Genomic DNA, 23,349 nt, shown 5'->3' with positions numbered 1-23,349 from the left:
ACCGCTGAGCTTGCAGTGTCTCTGTACCTGTTCTAGTTGCGTATTAGCTGATATGCTTGGCGTATTACAGTGTCGCTTTCCAAACTACCTGTGTAGGTTCTATAATCTAAAAAAAGCAAAAATTTCATCAAGAGTGGGAGCAAAGTTTTCTTCGCCATATTCAGAAAAAATAAGAAAGTGTCTAATTTCCTCAAAAGTATTGTTACTTACTTACAAATGGCTTTTACAGAACACAATGGTTCATTGTTGTCTAATTTCTTCAAAAGTATTGTTACTCACTTACAAATGGCTTTTACAGAACACAAATGTTTATCGTTGTCTTCACATAAGCCCGCCATAGGTCCTTATCCTGAGCAAGATTAATTCAGTCCCTACTTTCATATCCCAACGCCCTCAAATCTATTTTAATATTATCCTCCCATCCACGTCTCGGCCTCTCCAAAGGTCTTTTTCCCTCCTCGATTCTCCCAAGTAAAATTCTGTACGCATTTCTAGATTCTCCCATGCGTGCTACATACTCTACAAATTCCAGAAGAATATCTCGCGGCTCTGTATAATTGATGACAGGACCCGGTACTGGCCTGCGGCCCTGCGGTTGAGAAAATTGACCTAACTTGTTAAATGTGATCAAGCACTGGAGTTTAATCACCATCAACTCTACGTACATTACTAATATTATTTGTGGTTGTCAAATTAACTGTTTCCATCTAATCTGTTATTCATAGTTGCTGCATAAAATTCGAGATTTTCTAGCGTCGATATATATTTTTTTTTCGCGTAATTATTACCCGATATTCGCCTTACAGTCGTGGTAAACCTCGATAAAACCCCAATCAGGTGATCAGTCGAAACAATTCGAACATTCCAGTAAATTGTCAATAGAAAACATTGAAGCACAATGAATATCATTAGCAATTCACTCTTGTCATTTTATTTTGAAATTAAATATTTTTGGTAAGCCACGCTTGGATTTCTGACTTTGTTGCGTTGTTTGAAGTAAATTGTTTTTCTGTTTATTATGGTATGACAGATTATCTATGATGCCTACCTATAGACCTATTGCTAACGTTTATCTCATAGTTATAGTTGCTGTGTTTTCACTTTGAATCTTATAGTAGAAGCAGTAGGAACATATCCCATTTCCCCTCCAGCATGGACTGCATTAAGGCGTTGTCTTGGGGCTGCTATTGACATAGACTGTTGGTAGTTCATCCTATGCTGCCAACATAAGTTTAACCGGTTTAACATATAATGACCCACTTCTTCTTGTTAGTGAACTTGATTGCATTAACTTTTGGCACACAGTAGTAAGGGACGTACGGTATGAATTAGGCATTTTTAAACACACTACAATGTTAACATTGGAAAAAGAGCTAATTATTAGTTATTTGTAACATTTGCAAGAAAACACACAAAAATTCAGCTTACCCAAATGTTGTTTCAGTCACTGCTGTTTACCATTTTATGGCAATGCTGTTATATGATAACTCGAATTCAAGCTAACAAAGCAAGAAGACAGACAAGGGAACGTTCAGCATAGAAAGTTGGATAGGACCTTCAAATTTTGTACACTGAAAGATCGTATTTATAACAAATTTTCTACGAAAAAAATTCAAAATCGACCTATAAGACAAATAATATTTGGAATATTACTAGTAGTTTGGTAGTCCTGTTGCTGTCGCTCAGAAAAAGGCAAGCTCTTTGTAGTATCTGACTAGCAAATACGCAGTCTGACATCGAACATAATAGTGTACTGTAGTTATAGAATAGAGTTATAGATTTAATTTGAGAGAAATTGAATGCCATACAGGTCTAGGACTAATTTTTCGCGTGTTGGAATCTTTCACCATATTCTCATATACACGAGCAATTAGTAACTTGAATTAAATAGTTAATCAATTAAAGAAAATCTCAGGTTACTATTGGAAATAGTGCTTACTTATTAGTTATTTCTTTTTGTGTTTCAATGACAGAGGGTTACATCGATACATAATTTCTAAAATAAAATAAGTTATAAATTTACCTAATTACCTGAGTAAATTAATAGAGAGCTATTTCACGTTGTACAGTACTTAAAATAATTTTGAGGTTTAAAGCTTGATATTCCTCGAAAGTTACCACAGTTAGTCTTGTCCCCCTTCTTAAAAATAGGTACAATTATGGACTCCTTCCATTGTTCTGGTGCAATTTCCTTTTCCCAAAAAGCAAGTAGGCCTACAAGTTTATAAATTTCGCTATATAATGCACTTCCACCCTCTTGTATAAAATCAGTAGTTAAAATAGTCGAATTTATCAGTGACAGGTTATCATATTTAGTACTTAAGGGTAGATGGTGCAAGATCATAGTTATAAATGCTCTCGCCCCTACAGAAGAGAAAGACGACCATATAAAGGATAGCTTCTATGAGGAATTGGAACATACTTTTGATCAGTTACCTAGATATCACATGAAAATTTTACTGGGGGATTTCAACGCTAAAGTAGGACGGGAGGATATTTTTAGACCAACTATTGGAAAAGAGAGCTTATACGTAAGTAGTTATGACAATGGAGTAAGATTAGTCAACTTTGCCACATCGAAAAATTTAATTGTCAAAAGTACAACATTCCCTCATAAGGATATACATAAATATACTTGGACTTCTCCAGATGGGTTGACACACAACCAAATAGATCACATCTTGATAGATAAACGGAGACATACTAGTATAGTAGATATTCGAACTTTGAGGAGTGCAGACTGTAATTCTGACCATTATTTGGTAATTGGAGAATTAAGAGAAAGACTATCAGTAGCCAAGCGAGTAGAGCAACAAGTTAATATTAGTAAATTCAATATTCTGAAATTAAAGGATAGCATAGGTTATTATGAAACTAAGAAAAAGAAACCGTGATTTGATGAAGATTGTTGCATGGTAGTAGAAAGAAGGAAACAGGCAAAATTGAAATTCTTATAGGATCCAGTTGAGGAGAAGAGAGATAATTATTTCAATGAAAGACGGGAAGCAAGTCGTACACTTAAGAATAAAAAGAGAGATTACTTGAAGGAAAAACTGAATGAGGTAGAAACAAATAGTATGAATAAAAACATTCGAGATTTATATAAGGGTATAAAGGAATTTAAGACGGATATCAGCCAAGGGCACACGTGATATGGATGAGAATGGTGACTTGCTTGCAGACTCTCATTCAGTCTTAAACAGATGGAAAAACTATTTTGCGCAACTACTAAATGTACAGCTGTCAAAAGAAAAAGTGGCCGCTCTCCTCAAACAAAGTTCCCTTCGGGTATCTTCGCTACAATTCGGAGACAGGCGATGTTACATGTTGTTGCACCAAGCTACTTTTGGCTTACAATAGGAATTTTAGAAATCTGAAGACAAGATGTGATAACAAAATAGAAAACGGAGACGCAATGGGTTCAGTGTAGCTTCTGTTTGATTTGTTATCATGCTAAGTGTCAATGATAAATGCTAGATGACTTACTTGCAAGAATTGTGACAGAAGATGGAACATGGCTCCACCATTTTGGACCGGAGACAGAGGCAGACAATGGAGTGGCATCATGCAAATTCACCAAAGAAATGGAAATTCAAAAGTACACCTTCGGCAGGAAACGTTATGGCTACGGTGTTTTTCGATTCAGAAGGACTCTTGCTTGTGGAGATCATACCACACGGAACCACCATTAATTCTGACGGGTATGTTGCAACTCTCAAGAAACTTCAAGTTCGACCGAATCGTGTTCGACGACATCGGGAGAAGCAGGATGTTCTGCTATTGCACGACAACGCACAGCCATATGTCAGTCACAAGACCACAGACCAGATCAGAAAATTCGGATAGACAAGACAAACATCCGCCTTACAGTCCTGAACTGGCACCGTGCGATTACCATCTCTTTGGTAAACTGAAGGATCCCTTCGCGGAACGAGGTTAGAAGATGACTCCCTTGTGCACGCTGCTAAAGAGTGGCTCAGACGTGTTGGTCCAGACTTTTACCTTGCTGGTCTACAGGCTCTCGTTCCTAGGTTACGTAAGGCAGTTGAAAGGGACAGGGATTATGTGGAAAAGTGACATTTTGTTCCTTAAGGATGCATCTACATTCTGTGAAAATAGCAAAGCTGTAGGATAAAAATATAATTTTTAAACAAATGTTATGCATTACTTTTGGAGTTACCTTAGTAATATAGGCTATAGTAAAGTCCGTAATAAAAGTGTTCGCCCTTTCAGGGCAAAGAAGATCCCTTTTCAATGTCAATTTTTACTTTGATTTCATTCTTATTATGTGTTGATATGTATTTCTATGTTTTCTTGCTGTGGATATTAGACGGAATTACTATGTTTGAAGTCTTGTAACAATAAATGAGAATTTCATTTTACTTTAATGAATTTTTCCACAATTCTTCTACCTCTCACGAAATTATCAATGCATTATCACGAAATTATCAAGGTTATCACGAAATAACGAACCTTTCAGCTTAAGTTGTAAAAGTGGTTTTTGGCACATATTCAAGAACGTATCCAATCTTTTATGTCTCCAGATTTGTACAGCAAGTTATCGTTTTTTAGACGAAAAAATCGGAATAAGGATATATTTACACATTTGCATTTTAAATTAGTTTTCATGAAATTATCACGAAATTACCAATGTTTACCCTACTTAGGTACATTAAATCCAGACGTTTGAGATGGGCAGGGCATGTAGCACGTATGGGCGTATCCAGAAATGCATATCGAGCAGATTCTACTCTCTCACAGGGAGCCATATGATTTCTCTTCGTCCCCTTTCTTTCCCGCCCAACACCGCGCAGCGTTGATTCAATGAGATGAATATTAAGCATCCCTGCTTAGAGACTGGTTCCGCTCCCGATGCCCTGCCCTGATATAGGCCCTAGAGTGTTAGGCTTACAATGAGGCAAGCATTTAAGTCTAAAAGTGAGTGTGTCTGGTAGTGTTGAAGTTTTAGCGCGCTTCTCTTTTCATCAATCAGACACTAATCTCTCACACTACGCCAACAATTGCCAACAATGAAAGCTGTCGTAAATATAAAATTAAAACAGATAATTTTGATATGGTGATAATATAAAACCGGGTACTCCGGGCGGCGCCCGGAGATCTGGCAATCCTAATTATGGTAGATTTCCTGTCGGTAGTTTCTTCGAGATTTCTTTGGACCTAGCCTGCTTTAGATTTTCGAAAACTTTACTCCTATTATCACCTACGGAAACATAAATTTGCAGCATTTAAGTAATGAACCTTGTAAGTCAATATTCATTTCAATACAAAATGAACACAACGAGTGATGTCCTTAATTTAATAGTATATAAATAAATATTCAATATATAGTTCGTAATAATGAACTTACCCGAAAGTTCGTCTATTCTATAATTCTTAATATGGGTTTTGTTGAAATGTGGTTTAATATTGAAATGACGAGTGGAAATAAATTGGATGGGACACAGTAAACAAGCACTTCTTTCGTCTTCTTAACAACATAATAATCATATTCCCATTTCCTTTTGAAGTAGTATTTCTTCATGGGTTTAGATTTTGCCATGTTCCAGTTCTTTTAAAACTGCAGTACTCGTATTATTTGTTTGTTTGTTTATTTATTTGATGCGACACAGTAAACAAGCAATTCTTTCGTCTTCTTAACAACAAAATATTCATATTTCCATTTCTTTTGGAAGCAGTATTGCTTCACGGATTTAGATTTTGCCATGTTCCAGTTCTTTTAAAACTGCAGTACTCGTATTCATTCATTCATTCATTTGCAATGTTGAATGACAGCATTGACCTTCAGTCATATAGCTACCAAAAAGAAGAATTAAATCTTTATTAATGCACGAAAAATCATAATAAATTCTTCAAATAAAGTGATTATTATTTCGTTGCCTAAAACATTTCAGACTTATTCTATTTAATAGAATACAGAGCACGGAAAGTCAAGTCGGGGACTGTACTTAACTTATTTTATACAAAAAGTGGACTTAATCGGTTTTACTAGTAATATAACGATATATGCATAGGTAGACCTTCTTACATTGTATCCATTGTAAAAATTTATTTTACATGTCTTTTAACTTATTTATTTCCCTCATCCGTTTTCTCGTAATTTCCAAAGGTAGGCTATGTTCCTAAGGATTTTATTATCTGTTCATTTGTAATTCTTGATAGCGTATTGTATACCTGCCGCCGCGAGAATGAATGTTGATGCAGCCGAGCGTAACTAGAACGCTATGATCACACTGGTAGAAAAGGTGGTTGGGATAGAAGGGATACGAAGGCAGTCACTCTGAGGAGCTACAGTTCTGCAGGTCTCTCCTAGCGTATGTTCTTATGGGCAATAGTTTAAATCACTGATTCTGAATGTAAAAAGTGAGTCCATTAAACATAGTACGGATTAAAAATATACTACTACATGCAAAATGCAGCAATAACAGTTTTATTTGCCGTGCATGGTGCAGTAAGAATTTGTGCTTTCATCACTGCATGAATAATTCACAGTTTTGTTCTGTTTATGTTATGTCTTTAGACAACCAGAGGGGGTGGAAGAATGGAATAAGAGAAATAAAGAAGAGATAATGACAGTTCTAAGAAAGACGAACCTGTGTAGTGGGTTTTCTTCTAATCTTTATATACTTTCTTCTAATCGTGTAATATTCAATTAAATAACATTCGAATTTTGATTTTCTGTAGATAAATAAAAACATCTAGTGAGATTACTGTTGATAAAAATTAAAAATGTTCACCGAGCGTAATATTTCAAATTAAGGATTTCTTTGTAAAACATAGCACATAATATTTCTTCATATTTTAGAGGAACACACTTAAATTCACTTTGCGCTTTCTCAAGGACTGATATAGAATCATTAAAGAACAAACCACACTTTCTAGTTCATGTAATGCTTGAGGTGGATTTTTGAAATGCGCCTTCATTAAACTCAAGTCCCTCTGCAATGTTTCACTTTTCCAGGGTCATTGAGAGGGTAAAAAAAATCATTTGTGTATAAAGAAGGCGAACTGGCTTAGGATTGGTGATCACATAGTAATTAATAAAACTACTTAGAATAATTGACGGCCTCTTTAACTATAATTACTGAAACAGCATAACATATGTATAGGCCTAATGTAATATAAGTTGATATAGATATATAGATAATACAGATACAATACTGCCAGCAAAAGGGAGGTTAAAAATCTAATGGAACCAAGAGTCAAAGCTACAATAACACAGGATATGTAAGAAAATAACGAAAGAAGGGCTACTCAGGAAAATAACCGTCGCTATAAAACTACAAAATATTGCCTTGTATAAGCTCGAGAGACAATTCGACTAATTTGTAGATCTCCAGACTGTAATAATCAAAGCTCGGAACTTGGGGACTTGTGTCGTGTGTATGAGTAAGGTTACAGGTGCAACGTACACAAAGCTCACGCTGCAAGTGCTCAGGGACAGTCGTGTGTACTAAGAAAGTGGCCACAACTAATGTCAGGAAGACGGACGAAGAAACTGTTATGTCGAAACCAATGACATTCAGAGAATTAAAGGTAAACGGTCTGTTTGAGGAAATAGAAAATACGTGTTATTTCGAATGGGTATTATAGAAGTTTGAAAATACATTTTGTTTTAAATTTAAGATAAAGAATTTCGTGGAGAATTCGGAGGAGATACATTATTTTTTTTCGAATGGAGAGTTTATATTTTGTAAGTTGTGCCACACACAAACTAGAGGCTAGAAACGGAATTCATTGAAAGGCATTGTAGTCCCTCAAATTGTAGAAAAGTCTGTCCATAGCCATGGATCGAGACGTAGAGGGGCTTGCCCTAGTAGTGACAAACTAATTGAAAACTATTTTCGAGAAAAATTTAGGAATACTTATCTTTCTCACATACGAGATAAGCTAGCAACTGCTGAAAATCGAACAGAAAACAGTAACAGTGAAAACATTCAGTATTTTAAGTCTGCTACCGAAAAATCTTCGAATGTAGATAGTCATACACTGTAATAAAATGTACACAGCAGAACAGTAAATTTGATATATTTCTCATGTTTATTTTTATTATATATATATGCTATGAAATTACGTGTTTCAACCTACCATAATATTATCAATATGTTGTTGCAGCCAGAAACCACTTTTGTAGCAGACCTGACAGTACCTCCGTGCTGGAAGCGGGAGTTTGTTGTCATTGAAGTCCGGTCGCTTAGTCACGTGCAAAGACACAAGTCCCCAAGTTCCGAGCTTTGGTAATAATAATAAATTGTAGAAACTGCTGAGGTCCAGCGAAGTGATCTTACGTCACTATAATTGACCAATATGAAATCGGCAACCTTTTACTTGTGCATTGGTAAAACCTCGCAGACAGAGGCCTCTGCAGTCAATGCAATTACAAACTCAGAGTTAGTTGAAGTAACATTAATCGAAAACTGAACAGAGTAGGTCGTCATTTTTACTACAGCTTTAGCCTATGAACTGTACTTGACTGTGAATATCTCGGTTAATCCTCAACTGGTATCGCTTTTTAAGTTTACATTACGATATCAAGCAATATGGGTCTATATTGACCCATATATACCAGTTGAGGGTTAAGAATATTGTGTACTCGATTGATACAGGAAGGAATTCGGTTTACACCCTTTGACACGGAAAATGGTCACTCTCCTGTAGCGTGAATTAGTCTAAGTGTCGTTCGGGTTAACGCGAAATTTATACGGGGAAATATTAAGCATCGAGGTCCGAGGGTTGAATCAAATCGTAGCAGTGACATATCTTTATGTCACGAAACGACATATTCCCTACGAAGCCTTTACAGCTTAGTGATAGAGCTCTTTCTTCTCGTTAGAAAACCAAGCTTCATATTTCTCGATCTAAAACCCCTGATCACATATTATAACTACGTGATTAGGGGTAAAGCCCACACGTGTAAACACAATGCACACGAGGATTCCCGACCTATTCCGAAGTGGGACTTAGTTTCTGAACAGCGACCCATTTCCGTATCGAAGAGTGTACCTTTATCTAGTTACCATCAGCCGTTAGGAAATAGAGTTCGCCTGTTGATAATGAATCTAACAGATTCCTTTTCTCTTGCCTTTCCTAATGGTGGATTTGATAGCCTGTACAGGGTTCGCCAGGGAAGCTGTTTATTGTCAAGTACGTGCTACAGAAATATTATAGGCGATTGGAGGTATTATTATCTGTTGTTATATTGCCGAAACTATGCCATTTACGCAGCGTTACGTGATCAATCGCCATGGAACAATGGAACGGTGCACAGCGTGCATATGCAATCAAATCGTTTTAAGAAACAATGAGAGTTACGAGACTGCTAGACGAGATTTTCGAACACATTTCAATATCGGACGTCATGATTCTGTGTCTAGCGCACTTGCGATAAAATTATGGATTACAAATTTCGAGGCCACAGGATCTGCTTTGAAGAGAAAGCCACCGGGAGGAAGGGGATCTGTCAGCAACCTCGTAACTGTTGTTGTTTTTTAAAAAGCTTTGATTGCATATGCACGCTGTGCACTGTACCATTGTTCCATGGCGGTTGATCACGTAACGCTGCGTAAATGACATAGTTTCGGCAATATAACAACAGATAACAGCATCTTCCATCACCTATAATACTGTATATCTGTAGAGTGTACTTTAAAATCGGCTGTTTCTCGCAAACCTGTAGTATAATAGTTCTGAAAACATATGCATGTAAGGCTTTATGTAAAAACCCAAAAATCTCACACTATTGGAACATGTTTTTCTAACAGCTCGTTGGTTTCTAATGCAGCTTAATTATTGGTTCTCCTTGAGGGGTAAGGAGTCCCAGAAGTCCATGCGAGCTTTGAAAAGATCGCGCTCCACAGTGATGCGCAGTGGGAAGATCCCATCAACAGGCTCTAACGGTGTTTGTTGGTGTCCAAACACATAGTATGCCAGCTGGTCCTTGTATACACCTACAGATGGCCACACTACACCTTGAGGCGTATTTTCTCCACTGGGTGTTGGATGTCTGGTTGTGAAATAGACAAAAAGACATAGACAACGTTATGATAATTAATATTACAAATTTTACACAGTGATTAATACAATTATTGCTTTACTACCTCCATCTAAGTCCCTTTCTGTTCGAAGAAATTAACGAGTATATCAACATGACAACAGTGCTAAATAAAGGCAACAGGCAGGGCCGTTATATCTTCTAGGCCACAGTAGGCCCTGGTAGCCTATACAGGTGGATTTACAGAGGGGAGAGAGAGAAAGGAGGAGAGGGGGACTTTTTCCAGATTATATGTATATTAGCTCCCTCTAATACTAATTCATTTAAGTTTTTGAAAGTACCGGTAAAATATGTCGTTCGTTCGGTTTCAGGCTTTACTACTACTACTACTACTACTACTACTACTACTACTACTACTACTACTACTACTACTACTACTACTACTACTACTACTACTACTACTACTAATTACGAAATTACGAATTGTAGGGAGCTTACGAGAAAGTCTCTGCGAGCTGTATTTCAATTAGGTGCGGTGTGGGGAGGTATTGATGAATGGAGCACCGCTCTTCCTAGAATTGACCAGAGATAAGATAAGTTGTAATGAGTAAGACTCTTATGACACTAAACAGATGATATTACTGTCAGCATATGATGTTTAGGCCTAATTATATTGTGGCTGAAAATATCAGGTAGTTTGAGACTAGCTCTGTGTGGGTGTGCTGTATAAGTTGAAACTGTTATTTTGTATTTTAAAAGTTGATCGAATGTTTCTACATTGGTTAGTTACTGTAATGTAGTTAGTAGTGTATCATTATGTCGCTTTCTACTAGCAAGATTGGTATTATGCTGGCTGTTGCCTGCGTGTAGGATTGACATTACTCCACATTCCTACCAGGGCTGATCTTGTGAGCTCCCATAGTACTAACTACTACTACTACTGCTACTGCTACTGCTACTGCTACTGCTACTGCTACTGCATGTTAGCCTTCGTGAAACTTATTTTATTGGTTTCCCTGAATATTATTCGTGAAATTGTCTTGAATTTATTTGTAACAGCGATTGATGAATTATAATTTATCGATGCCATAAATTCTATTGGAAATTTTTTTATTATGAATTAAAACTTGTATTACTTCAAGAGAAATGCCCTTTCATGGTGTTAATACTATATTTTATTATGCGTTATGCATTCAATCTTGCCTGTAAAGTGTATAATTGTTTCTCACCCGTATTTCGCCATGTTAGTCCACAACGTGAGTACAGTTTCCAGCACTTCAATATCAGGGTGTCCAGCTTCCCACTTATTGGGGTCGGAGCCATAAGATAAATAATATTGAAGCTCATCCATGTGGAGGACACCTGCAATAAGCGACGTTCTGAATTCCATATAGTATTATTGTAAAAAATTTAAAATTGCATAAGGTAACCGATGGAATACTTACCAAGATCATATCTCATATCCTCATATCTCGCCTTTGGAAGAAGGCTATATCGTCCTCGATATGCGAAGTTGAACAGATATATAGAATCGTGGCCTGCTTGTGTATGCATTTCCACTGTTTTCACGGTATTGCACTGAATGTTTCTATCCGTTTGTGCCTGTTATAACAGTAACAATACAAGTGTATAGAGATATTCAGTATAAATTATATTGCTTTTATCCGATTATTTAAGAACATTGTATTAACTAATAGATTAATTGGCGTCGATGGAATTGATGATGGCGAGATATTTCTTGAGATGAGGTCGAAGATTCGCCATGCGTCAACATGCATTCGTTTTACAGTCGAGGTTCGCTGCTGTGGGGTAACAGTTAGCATGCCTGACCGTGTAACGAACGGCTCTGGGTTCAAATCCCGGATGGAACAAGTTACCTGGTTGAGGATTAACAGCAAATGCTCTCTAACTTTCGGCGCTGGACTCACTTCGCTCACCTTTATCTGATTCAGACGCTAGATAACCATAACTGTTGAAAAAGCGTCGTAAATAACCCAATTAAAAAGTTTGAAATTGAGGAAAACCTCGGAAAAACCGAACCAGATAATCAGTCCAAGCGCGCGAACCCACGTCCGAACGCAGCTTCAGATCAAAATGTTAAACGCTCTATCGCCTGAGCTAAGCCGGTGCATAATTAAATTGCTTACTGGCAACTCATTTATACTTGATCTGGCAATAGATGGGAGTTAGACTGAGGAGCTCTCTACACATTTACTTTTCATTCACCAGAAAATAGCGTTCATGGTCAATGTCTTTCTCTAATATTTGTTAACGTAGAGACCGTTTGGGGAATCTGTAGAGTTCAGTCACAAACAAGACACCTGCGCAACTGGCGTCGTATCTGGCTGATCCAATGAGTAGTCAGGGCGTGAAAGGAATGGAGTGGGAGAGTGGCTGGTTCAATGAGTAGTCAGAGAGCGAAAGGAATGGCGTGGGAGAGGAACGCTATGTGGACTCTCGCCCGCTCGCTCGCTAGCTAGTTTGGTAAAGAAAATGGAGAAGACTCCTCCCTGTCCCTAGTGACGTCTGACACTGTAAAGAATGTTGAACATACAGTAAGACTACTGCAATGCACTGCAATACACATTTTTCGCTCGCTCGTATTCATGCGAAGGTTCCGAACTCGAGCGAGTTTCCTTCGAACGAAGAGAGCTCTAAACCATGTTGATAAGCAAACTATACTCGCATTGAAGCAACCGGAAATCGTTTAAATTTTTATTCGAAAGCCCACATAGCCTACACGACTCTTTAGTATGACTCAGTGAGATACGTTTTGTGGAATAACGAAGGATAAAATAATAGAATAATATTTGTGTTCGTTCTGGCTTGTCATTCTATTTACTATATTTTGTGCTCAAGTTTACTTTCTTCTCGTGTTTCAAATGTTGTATCCATAAAAATTAATTGTACATTTATCATCTTGTATACTAAGTTATACGAAACTTATCAACTTCTACATTAAATTAAATCTTTGGATCAGAGATAGTAATAACACAATAATAAATACTGTATTAAATTTTCTTTGGTTTGGAGGTAGAAATAATACAAGAATAACAACTGAGAACAACAAAATTAAATGATGATTTATGTTCATTCTAGGCCTATAACACATTTTCCTCATACATTACTTTTGATGACTGATGGTATGCTTAACTTGTATTCGTGGCTTAAAAGTTTAGCATCCACTATCTGTGTAGTTTCACCATACAATGTTTACTGGGGCAACAATCCATGAAGGACCAAGGCCGACTAGCCGACTGCTGGGTACTTTTTGATATAAGGACATAATCCAGATAATTTTGCTACTAAGATGCTAATACTCACATTAATTAATTGAAAGACATTATTAGGAGTCACAGTGTGATTGCTGCCAAGGTAAAAGTCCAAGATCTTCTGCCATATCTCAGGCACGAGATCATCTGACACACTATCTCTGAGGAAGAACTGAGTATCTGCCAGTTCATTGATGTTGAGATTTAGTCTGTCCATGGCATTTGTAGTGCCAATGTATGCTGAAAACCAAAATAACATTTCATTTGTATTGTAATAATGACATATTATTATTATTATTATTATTATTATTATTATGGTGTTATTGATATTGTTATTACTTCCATTCGGTGCTATAGTCCTTGGTGAGCCTTAGTCTCTTTTCCAATCTTCCTCAATACTTTCTTACCCTTATTCTTCTCTCCCCATCCTTTTGTCTTCATTATTTTAAAATCCTCTAATACATAGTCCATCCATCTTAAACTTGGTCTCCCTTCTTTTCGGCTGAATATATGTATTTTGACTTTCATAATTAATTCATATATGGAGTTGTTATTATCCTTCCTTTCTATATGACTCAGCCATTGTAACTTTTGGAATTCTATACATCTTACTCCCGTTATTATTTGATCAAACACACTATTAAATAGCGACTTCTCGAAATAACTTACCATTCTCTATGATTAGTCAATAACTCTTGCTCAGAATATTAATTTTATTGTTCTCAACATATGTTGGTCATTTTTTTGTCATTGCTCACGTTTCGGATCCAAAGGTCTTAAGGATTTGTATGACTGCAATTTTATAATCTAAGTTATTATTTTACTTCTAACCATTTTCATACTCGCAAAATAAACTTTATTTTCTGCTTGTATTCTTTCCATTATAGCACAATTGGTTTTATATCGGTTATTAATTATATTTCGTAAATACCGTACTTTCTCGAGTATCTCGCGCCCTCGAATAAGCCGCGCACCACACTTTTGAAAGAAAAACTAATAATAATAAACACAAATTACAAAAATACAAAAAAATAAAACTTTTCAACAAAATATTCATAACAAATTAAGATCAATTAAACATAAATTCAGTTTATTTAAAAGTAAATAAGTAAATGAATGAACGAACGAATAAATTTGTTCTGGAACAGGACCCATTTTAAACCAATCCTATATGCACTCATGTCAGGTGTCTTGTTTAATCGCCGTTTACATGATATTCTGCAACATTAGTAGCACACGTTGCGATTTTCCTGTTCCTCCACGTAATTAATTTTAAATTTTTCGCTGCAAATAAGAGATCTCAATCTCATATTTTAGTGGTATCCATTTTCAGAATTGAAAAACCTTAGGAGTTGTACGGGAGAAAAATCTAGCAATGTTGCCAACTTCATTTCGAATAAGCCTCACACCTGTAATTTTTACTTGTAGGCCTATATTTCGGGAAAAAAGTACGCGGGGTATTCGAGAAAATACGGTATTTAACGTTTTTTACTCTTCGAATTCTTTATGCTCAGTTTTGTTGTCTTTGTTTAGTATCTTAGATGTTTTGCCTTTCTCTCATTAACCATTAAACTATTCTTCTCTGCTCTTCTTTCTCGTTTTTTATAAACTTCTGCAACCGGTTTACTTGATCTGGTTACAACAGCGAATAGGGATTTTAAAGAATGGACACTTCGCGTCGGTACCTTTGATGTAGCCGGACTGATTTCAATGACCTTCAAGCCAGCTAAAGCGTGAGATTCTGCTTTCTCCCTAGAGTTGGCGCTGACATCACACCAGCTAGCAGTCGACACAGCGGAAATATAACACATACAATTAATACATCTAGGTACATTATGTACTCAAATAAAATAAATTGGATCCATAAAATAATAAATCCTCCATTAACTGCAATGTCTAGACTCTAGAGTTCCTTTATAATGAGAGTTGAGACGTTGACCCCAACAACAATTAAAATATGTAATGATTTGATAGCGCTGAAAATGGAAAAACAAAACTCTTATGAGAAGTAAAACCATATACCTATATTATATTATTATACAAATATTAAACGAATTCGATACTTAATTTCATAATGTATTATATTATTTTATAATATAATGTATTATATCTGAAATATAAAATATTATTATTACAACTAGTTTGTCACTGAGAAATAAGGAAAAGCTGTTAACTTGAATTTATTTGAAGCAAAGCGTTACTGGATTATGCAATAAGGTAGGCGATGTTTGGATCCTGTGCATTAACTCTATTCTCAATTATTATCTTAGCGTATACTCGATTACACTACCTCTAGCGCTTGAAAGTGGAACTAGCCGCTGGCGCACAGAGAAACAAAACACAGGAAAATTCGCTCAGTGTCCATTGTTTATAATCCCTATTCGCTGGTTACAATATCTATGTCATAAACATATGCACTTATTGACTGGTTTTGTTAAAAAATGCGCCTCTTTGATTCAGGGCTATTGTAACATTTGATATTGTCATTAACATCATGGGATGAATTTCATATTTGTATGATTGTGAAAGATATTCGCTGATTAATTATTACAGGACTAACGATATATCGATTGTGTTGAACAGCAACCTCGTATATAAAAAATATGAACGAAATAAGATTTCACTTTATTATCAAATTCATTTTCCTGATCTTCCTCAAGCACATCTTAAGTCGAAGCATGGATGCACAGTTTACAAGAAGAGATTTAAATATACTTTTATGGCAAACATTTGATAATTTTTCAAGATATTAAATTTATTTTTTTCGCTCTCCTGTAAAATTAAATATTTTAACATAAGAAGTTGCTGCGATGTAATATATTTGTAGTTTTAAAATACTAATTGCAAAATTTTCATAGAATATGCGACATAAATTAATAATTTTTACAGGTAAATAATAGAAGTAGGCTACATTAAAAGCATTCTCACGTTATATCTTCCAGGCACAATATTTTGTGCAGTACTGCACAAGTTGTAGCACAAAAGAAATAACTTCTGAATGTTTCCAGTTAATAGAAGAGTAGTAAGAAAATGGACATTCAAGAAAAAAAAATCACTCTCTCTGGATAAGAATTAAGACAGGAACAATTGCGAAACTAAATATCCCTAATTAAAATATGTTAATTTTTGGAGAAAGAGATGATTTGATTTTTTAAAATGTGGAACCTATTTTATTTTAGATTTTCATGCCAATAGTGAGATATTTCAATGAAAAATATCAAATTTTAATCTTACTTCATTTTTTATTTCCTTTATATGTACTTACAAATAAGCATCAAAGATCCCTCTTGGCTGTTGGAGCCTAACATATATGGCACACGGCTGAAGTTCCCAGACCGGATAATATCTTTGGGTAGAGCTGTGAGGAAAGGTTCCGGATTCAAGGCACTCTGAGTCTCTGGCACAGGTGCCCAAATTTGACTATACTGGCAATGAAATATGGAGAAATAACATATCAATCATCTCTAGTTTGTTGAAGTTTCTGAGTTTTATGTTCTTCATTAAAAAGAAAATTGAAACAATATTGTTTATTTATTTGAAATAATGTAGATACCTACCGTAGTGTTTATACAAGCTTATGATGAGCCAAACTGATTGTAATTCTGTCGGTAATAAAATTATGATAGCAGGAGCTGACCACCTGCATAATAGTGGATGTTGCTAACTGATCATGTTTGTGAATTGAGAAGTGCAATTTCGTTCTAATGCCGATGTTTTTTGCTTAATGTGTACGTAATTGTTAATCATTTTTCAGCTTCTATCTATCAGATGACACTGTGTGGAGGTGGAAGGATACATACACACTTCAAAATCATAACGAAATGGTATTTTTCAGTGGATTCCAACACACAATAGAATAACTGACAAGGAAATATCAGATCTTCTTGTGAAAAAAACAAAGTACAGCCGATACAGGAGTATAAATTTGTCTCTGTGTATGTGTGTGCACAAATTTAGGAAGAAATATTGAATAGATGAAGTATTCCAAATAGAATTAGGGAAGAGAAAACTATGAATAAATACTGATGGATTAACTGAAATATAGCACAAAGATTGCAAGAAGCACCGACTAAATTTCGGTGGGACGATCCAATATTATCATAGATAAAGAGAATTTGCTACACAGATCCAGAATAAACTATGGGGGGGGGGAGAATGAACAAATAATCACTTTGCAGCCAAGTTCTATCTTGTTAGTGAATAAGATACACAAGAGAAAATATAATTTACAAACTAGAATGTATTTTGATTAATTGAGAAACTAAAGTGATGAAATATGAATTTACTGTTCTCTCAGCAAATAGAGAGAGAGAGAGAGAGAGAGAGAGAGAGAGAGAAACTAGGTGAGGGGTGGAACTAAAAGTTCCCTTCCACTCTTTCCTCCACTCAAATAACGGCAGCTTTGATCAGCTTTTCAATGTTGCGAATAGGTTATAGAAAGTGGTGGGGAGGAATGAAATTCGAGTTACGTTAGATTGTATTAAAAACGACAGTGCTACCACATGGCTCAAGAAGTCTGGGTGGACTGTAACTATATATATTCAAAACTAGGATAAGTAATAGGGGAGTTAGGCCTAAAATGACATACCTGGGTAAAATGACATACTATGTGTTTTGTGAAAACACTGTAAGCTGAGTTTGAATTTACAGCTTGATCTAAGCAACCGGGACCAAGATGAAGACAGTGACTTCGATGGTGATGTTGCGAACGATGCATCTTGTCTCTACTGCAATGAATTTTACAGCCAATATAAACCAGGAAAAACATGGCTACAGTGCAAGAAATGTTTCTCATTGGCACACAATGAATGTGCAAGTGTATCTAAGAGAACATTTTTTTTTTTTGAACTATGTAAAAATTAACTTATCCAAGTAACTTGCCTAAAACGACATAGTTTGTCTATTTTCAAACATACCTTTCAGTTAAAGATTATCAGTATTTTCCACTTTCTGTTGATCTTAATATAATAGTATTAGTTATGTATAATTGACAGAAACAAATTTGGTAAGAAAACATTTTTTTTTTCAAGATTTCCTTAACGTATGTCATTTTAGGCCTAGTTCCCCTACTCCAAAAATTATCTTATATCGTATGAAGAAAAATTACCATTCCACTAGATTTATTCACTCCAATGAGTGAAAAAGTAAACTTGGATTAAACATGTACTTATCTAGCTAGACGCATATTAGAAAGAGTGAAAATGGCATGTATACACAGAATGCTAATAAAACATATATAACAGTGCAAGTATATTTTTAGTACTCTATTGGAAACCTAGTCGCAGGTCGGCCAAGGAGAGGGAAAGGAACTTGCTACCCTACCCCATTCTCTCCTGGCTTAGTTGTCTCATGGGTGATGCCTTGTTGGTGTCACTTATGAGGTTCAAATCTGTCTTCGGGCAGTTGACAGGACAATAACTCAATCTTGTTTAACCCACAAATAGCACAAACTTAAAATGCACAAAACTCAAGGCATATTTACAAGCACAATACTGAAAATAAATGACAAACGATAAATAATCATGACGAAGAAAAACGCTACGAACTTATTCATAAATTTAATATTATTTCACCGAGAAAAGAGTAAACAAGTTGTATTATCATAAATTTATCATCATGTTATTTTGTTCATATAATGAGCAGCGAAGAAAATTCTATAATTGCAATACTCACACTTTTTGGTGGGCTCATAAGGAGGGTGACACCATCCACTTTGCGCAAGCATTCAATCATGTCAGCCGTGCTTACTGTAGGACAGTTCACAGCCTCGGCCTGTGACTGTGCGATGTTCAACACAGTGTCAGCACTTATGGTAGTATGAATCAAAGCAGTGCCACTCTCTGAGATGGCTGAATGAAACAGGCCTTTGCTAGTTGGTGACAAGATGTGATAGTGCACAGCCATGCTGCCTGCACTCTCCCCGAGAATGGTCACTTGATTGGGATCACCACCAAATGCTGCAATGTTCTTCTGTACCCAGCGCAGTGCCTCAGTCTGGTCCTTCATCGCATAGTTACCTGGGGATGCATCATCACCCGTGCTCAAGAAACCTGTGAATTGGCAAAATATTGTACTCTGGTGACTTGATGTAAATGTTACGCTACACCTCATGTTTCCAAAATCAGGTTTGATTACAAACATTTTCTCAAAGTACAGTACATTGTTGTTAAATATAAATTAATGATACGTAGGAGAGGTGGCAATGCACAACTTATCACTATATTGTACACCAATATGCCTGAGTTAAATCCCAAATCTCTCTGCAATGCATATGAAGAGAAAGCATATGTCACTGTTGACATCGTACGTCGGACGGGACGTTACGCTTGACGACCTCTTGGTGCTGTTCGACATCGGGTTTCCCCTAATCTTTTCCTTCTCCTCCTCCTCCTCCTCATCATCATCATCATCATCATCATCATCATCATCATCATCATCATCACCATCACCACCCATTCCCTACGCTATACTTACACATACACTCATCCTTATACATGATATAACTGTCTACAGATGCACTTCATGCATAGCGTGGCCCGCCAAAGTGGTGTGAAACTTGAAAATAGGTTAAAGTTCTGTCATCTATCCGCAATACGCGATCCCAAGTGAAGTGGGTAGGCACTGGGTACACACATGATTTAGTATAAGATGGTTGATACTGAACATTTTATATTAGAAGTAAAAGAACGCCACATTACGCCTGAGAGATTACTTCTAAATCTTCAACCTATAATAGAACTCACAAACTTACTTCCTTTACGATTTTAAGTGTCTAAGAAATGGGCATTCGTATGCACTCAGTGCAAAATCTCTTTCCACTCTTCTGAAGATTGCGTACCCTCTCGGTGCTCATATCTCGCTGATGTCAGTGATTGAGAAAGATCGATTGCAGTACTTGAAAACGAGGTAAATACGAGCCAGTTTTTTTTGGAAGTAATAAATTTGTTCTCATTTACATATCCACTGTGTTATTTTCATTTGAAGACCGTCCAACTGCTTTGCCGCACCTTGTATTAAAGACGTGGAGTTTTCTTCAGCGGTATTAGAAAATACGGAAAAAAATACAGTATTTTGTCTGTATTTTCAGTATAGTAATATACTGGGTGTTCATTTCAAAGTGTGTCATGACGTCACTGTTGTTGGGTCACCGATTTGAAGCGAGTTTCAACTTATATGTTAGAGAAGTTGCCTATTATTTAAGGCGTTCTTCAATCTGAACTTGAGAACGTGTACGGTATAACTTGAACGTCGTAGCAACAGATGACGGTCTGTACGGTCTGTGTGCTACCATAACCTCTTTCGAACAGTGTTTTGCGCCGGCAAGTCGTACGCAGGGTATTTGTTATCATCGGTTGCGTACGGTAACATTCCACAACACAAATCAAATGCTCCGTGTCCATGTTGACCGTCGAAGTTAATGTCAACAAATACGTAAGTAATCGTTTTAACCCTCTCCCCATATCCCGACAGTACGTATTTCCAAACAGTTCACATTCCTGCCACTACCGGCGTTACCGTACGTATCGGTACGTACTCTTCAGAATGAACGCCGTACTTGCTGGCCAACTTCTCTGTCTCTTAGATTATACACCTGAGCTGCGGAAGTGTAGGAAGACTGAATTCTCTAGGCTTATCAGCTAGCCACATGACGGCATACAGCGAGCCAAGACACATTTTGAACTGAACACCCAGTAGTTTCTGGGTTAAACCTGTTAGAATTAAATATACATTTCTTAATGCTTCTGATACCACTTTTAGGTACAAGGAACATCATTTTCGATATTAGAGTCGGGCACAACCGGTTGCGAAAAATAGAAATTATATACAGTATTGCTATTGAATGCCTGGCACTGTAGTCAGTATGCAAAGCTCTTCCATCTCGCGAAGTGCCTCAGTCTTCGGCATAACGAATATTAGTTTTTATTTATTTAATCTAGTAGAGATAAGGCCGTCAGGCCTTCTTTGCCCCTCTACCAGAGGATTACAATTACAATATGAAGAATAAAATTAAATTTAATATTAAATTTACAATTACAGTAAAAATCCAAGTACGAAAGGACTACCTGATTAATGAAAGCTAGACAATTTATCATAGAAGTTAAGAACAAAGAATATATATTTTTTGTATTTATTGAATTACAAATTAAACCTAAAAATCAAAATGTTATAGTGATGAAATTACCGGATATTGAAATATTCGAGTTGTTTCTCATTCTTTGTGAGTGGATGGAAAAGGCAGACCACATTGAGCCATGCACAAGTTCCAAGAGCCCTTGCAAGGACGCGATTGTCATCGTGTAGGCCTATCTTTTAATTGATAATTCTTCCTATCTCACTACATACATTAAATCAATCAGTCATCCATCCAGTCATCCATCGGCTCATTGGTTCATTTATCATTGATTGATTCATTGATTCACTGATTGGTTCATTCATTTATTAATTGATTCATGGATCCAGGTATTACAGTTGGGTATTGTCAAGAGAAACAACATGCTTAGAGCATTAGAGCTTTACAGTACTTTTCTTTTTTTTTAATAACACTCTATCTTCTTAAAAATGATTAATGAAGTAATAATGCAGCTGCTTAGAGTAATTAAAAGGCATTCTGTATAGAAACAATTCATGTTTTATAGGTATTCATTTTGAGTTTAAAGTGTAAATTTTACACTAGAATGTATGTACACATTTTCTCTCTTATTTAGTAAGTATTTGTAATATATTTTATTCTTGCACTTATTTACACATGAGATTTCATATTAAGCATTACAGTTATTTCCTTTACTGTTACTGGTATTCACTTGTTCATTTATGTAGGCCTATTAGTTATGAAGATAAGTGTGTTAAAGAGTCCAATCAATAACGTAGGCCTATATCAAGCAAACACATTTTTTAGTAACACAAAGTAAATTTTCTTCAATAGTTACTCCGTTTGTGTACTCAGAAAATGTCAGTTTCATGTATGATGAAGGGCGCCTGGTGTTCTCTCTAGCCTGCAATACATTAGGGTTAGCCGGGCATTCGGTCGGATGCTCGACCTTGACGGATGGTTTTCTGACTGGTCGAATCTAAACCGGTTGTAAGCCCTATTTTGCAGCTCCTACTCGGTAGTGCTTCCTTCACTGGTGCTAGCAGATACAATTTTATGGATAAGAAAATAGTGGAGAATAAAGAATGCAAAATTTAGATTAATACGTGTGAATTACGCTGGGGAACAGTATATTCTCTCTATTCCATGGAGAACTCATCACGGATCTCACACGTTACGAGTAAATTCTGGAGACTGTTTTAGAGTTTCGCTTTATCGAGGTTTAAATGTCACATTTCTTTAATACTCTAACAGTCCTACTAATAAACCGTGTATAGTTTTTATACGAGACTTATGCAGAGTTGAAACAGAAAACGTTACTAATAAAGCGTGAATAAGCTATGGACGTATAAACAGGCTGTAACTATACAATGGGAATTGCTTTGCAGTAGTTATATACACGAAACCCCTTGTTTAAGCGTTGTATATAGGGAAAAAATGGCCGCCCCTCTAAACAGCTGTTCGTATAGACTGTCATTTTATGATGATGTTTACCTTGTAACCACAGAAGAACAAACCAAAGGTCATAGAATTATTAGAATAATATTGCTGTAGCTTGTACTCTTTGACCAAAATGTAGTGTGGTAATCGATTAGAGCCAGTTGTACTATCGATATTTAACACGCCACACTAGAGCGCTCTACCGGATGCAGTAGAGAACCTCAGATATTCTATTACCTTTCGTAACGAAGTAATGACGAAACTATGACGTAGCTCTGTAACAGTTGTACTGTTGTACACGACGTATGTAGTGATTATTAGTAAGGAATTTACACACGACTTATAAACGAGCTACTCATTGTATAAGTATAAGACTGTTAAACGTCTGTATAAAGAGTTTTTATTAGTAAGACCGTAAGAGTAGCCTATTTAGTTATTACACCGTGTCCTGGGACTTGACATTTTCAACGTTTCAGAACTACAGACAGGTTCCATCTAACAGAGTACACGACCTGTTTGGTTTCACCTATCTGCCCTGA

General features: G+C 36.2%; 1 protein-coding gene across 4 annotated transcripts in view; it reads right to left on the bottom strand.

The window, feature by feature from the left end:
- Positions 1–5,811: 5,811 nt before the first annotated feature.
- LOC138705178 (juvenile hormone esterase-like) overlaps positions 5,812–23,349 on the bottom strand; it is a 35,503-nt gene continuing 17,965 nt past the window's right edge. For all 4 annotated transcript variants that reach the window (XM_069833887.1, XM_069833884.1, XM_069833885.1 and 1 more), the window contains exons 5-10: positions 18,955–19,331; positions 16,547–16,706; positions 13,334–13,521; positions 11,455–11,611; positions 11,239–11,371; positions 5,812–10,021 (exon numbers count right to left, since the gene is read on the bottom strand). In XM_069833887.1, coding sequence (XP_069689988.1) covers positions 9,805–10,021; positions 11,239–11,371; positions 11,455–11,611; positions 13,334–13,521; positions 16,547–16,706; positions 18,955–19,331 — 1,232 coding nt within the window. In that variant the 3' untranslated portion in view covers positions 5,812–9,804. The remainder of the gene's footprint in view (positions 10,022–11,238; positions 11,372–11,454; positions 11,612–13,333; positions 13,522–16,546; positions 16,707–18,954; positions 19,332–23,349) is intronic.

This window comes from Periplaneta americana, chromosome 8 (genome assembly GCF_040183065.1).
Source record: "Periplaneta americana isolate PAMFEO1 chromosome 8, P.americana_PAMFEO1_priV1, whole genome shotgun sequence".
Taxonomy (NCBI): domain Eukaryota; kingdom Metazoa; phylum Arthropoda; class Insecta; order Blattodea; family Blattidae; genus Periplaneta; species Periplaneta americana.
The sequence above is the reverse complement of the archived record's forward strand: the minus strand, read 5'-3'. Positions and strand labels throughout refer to the sequence as shown.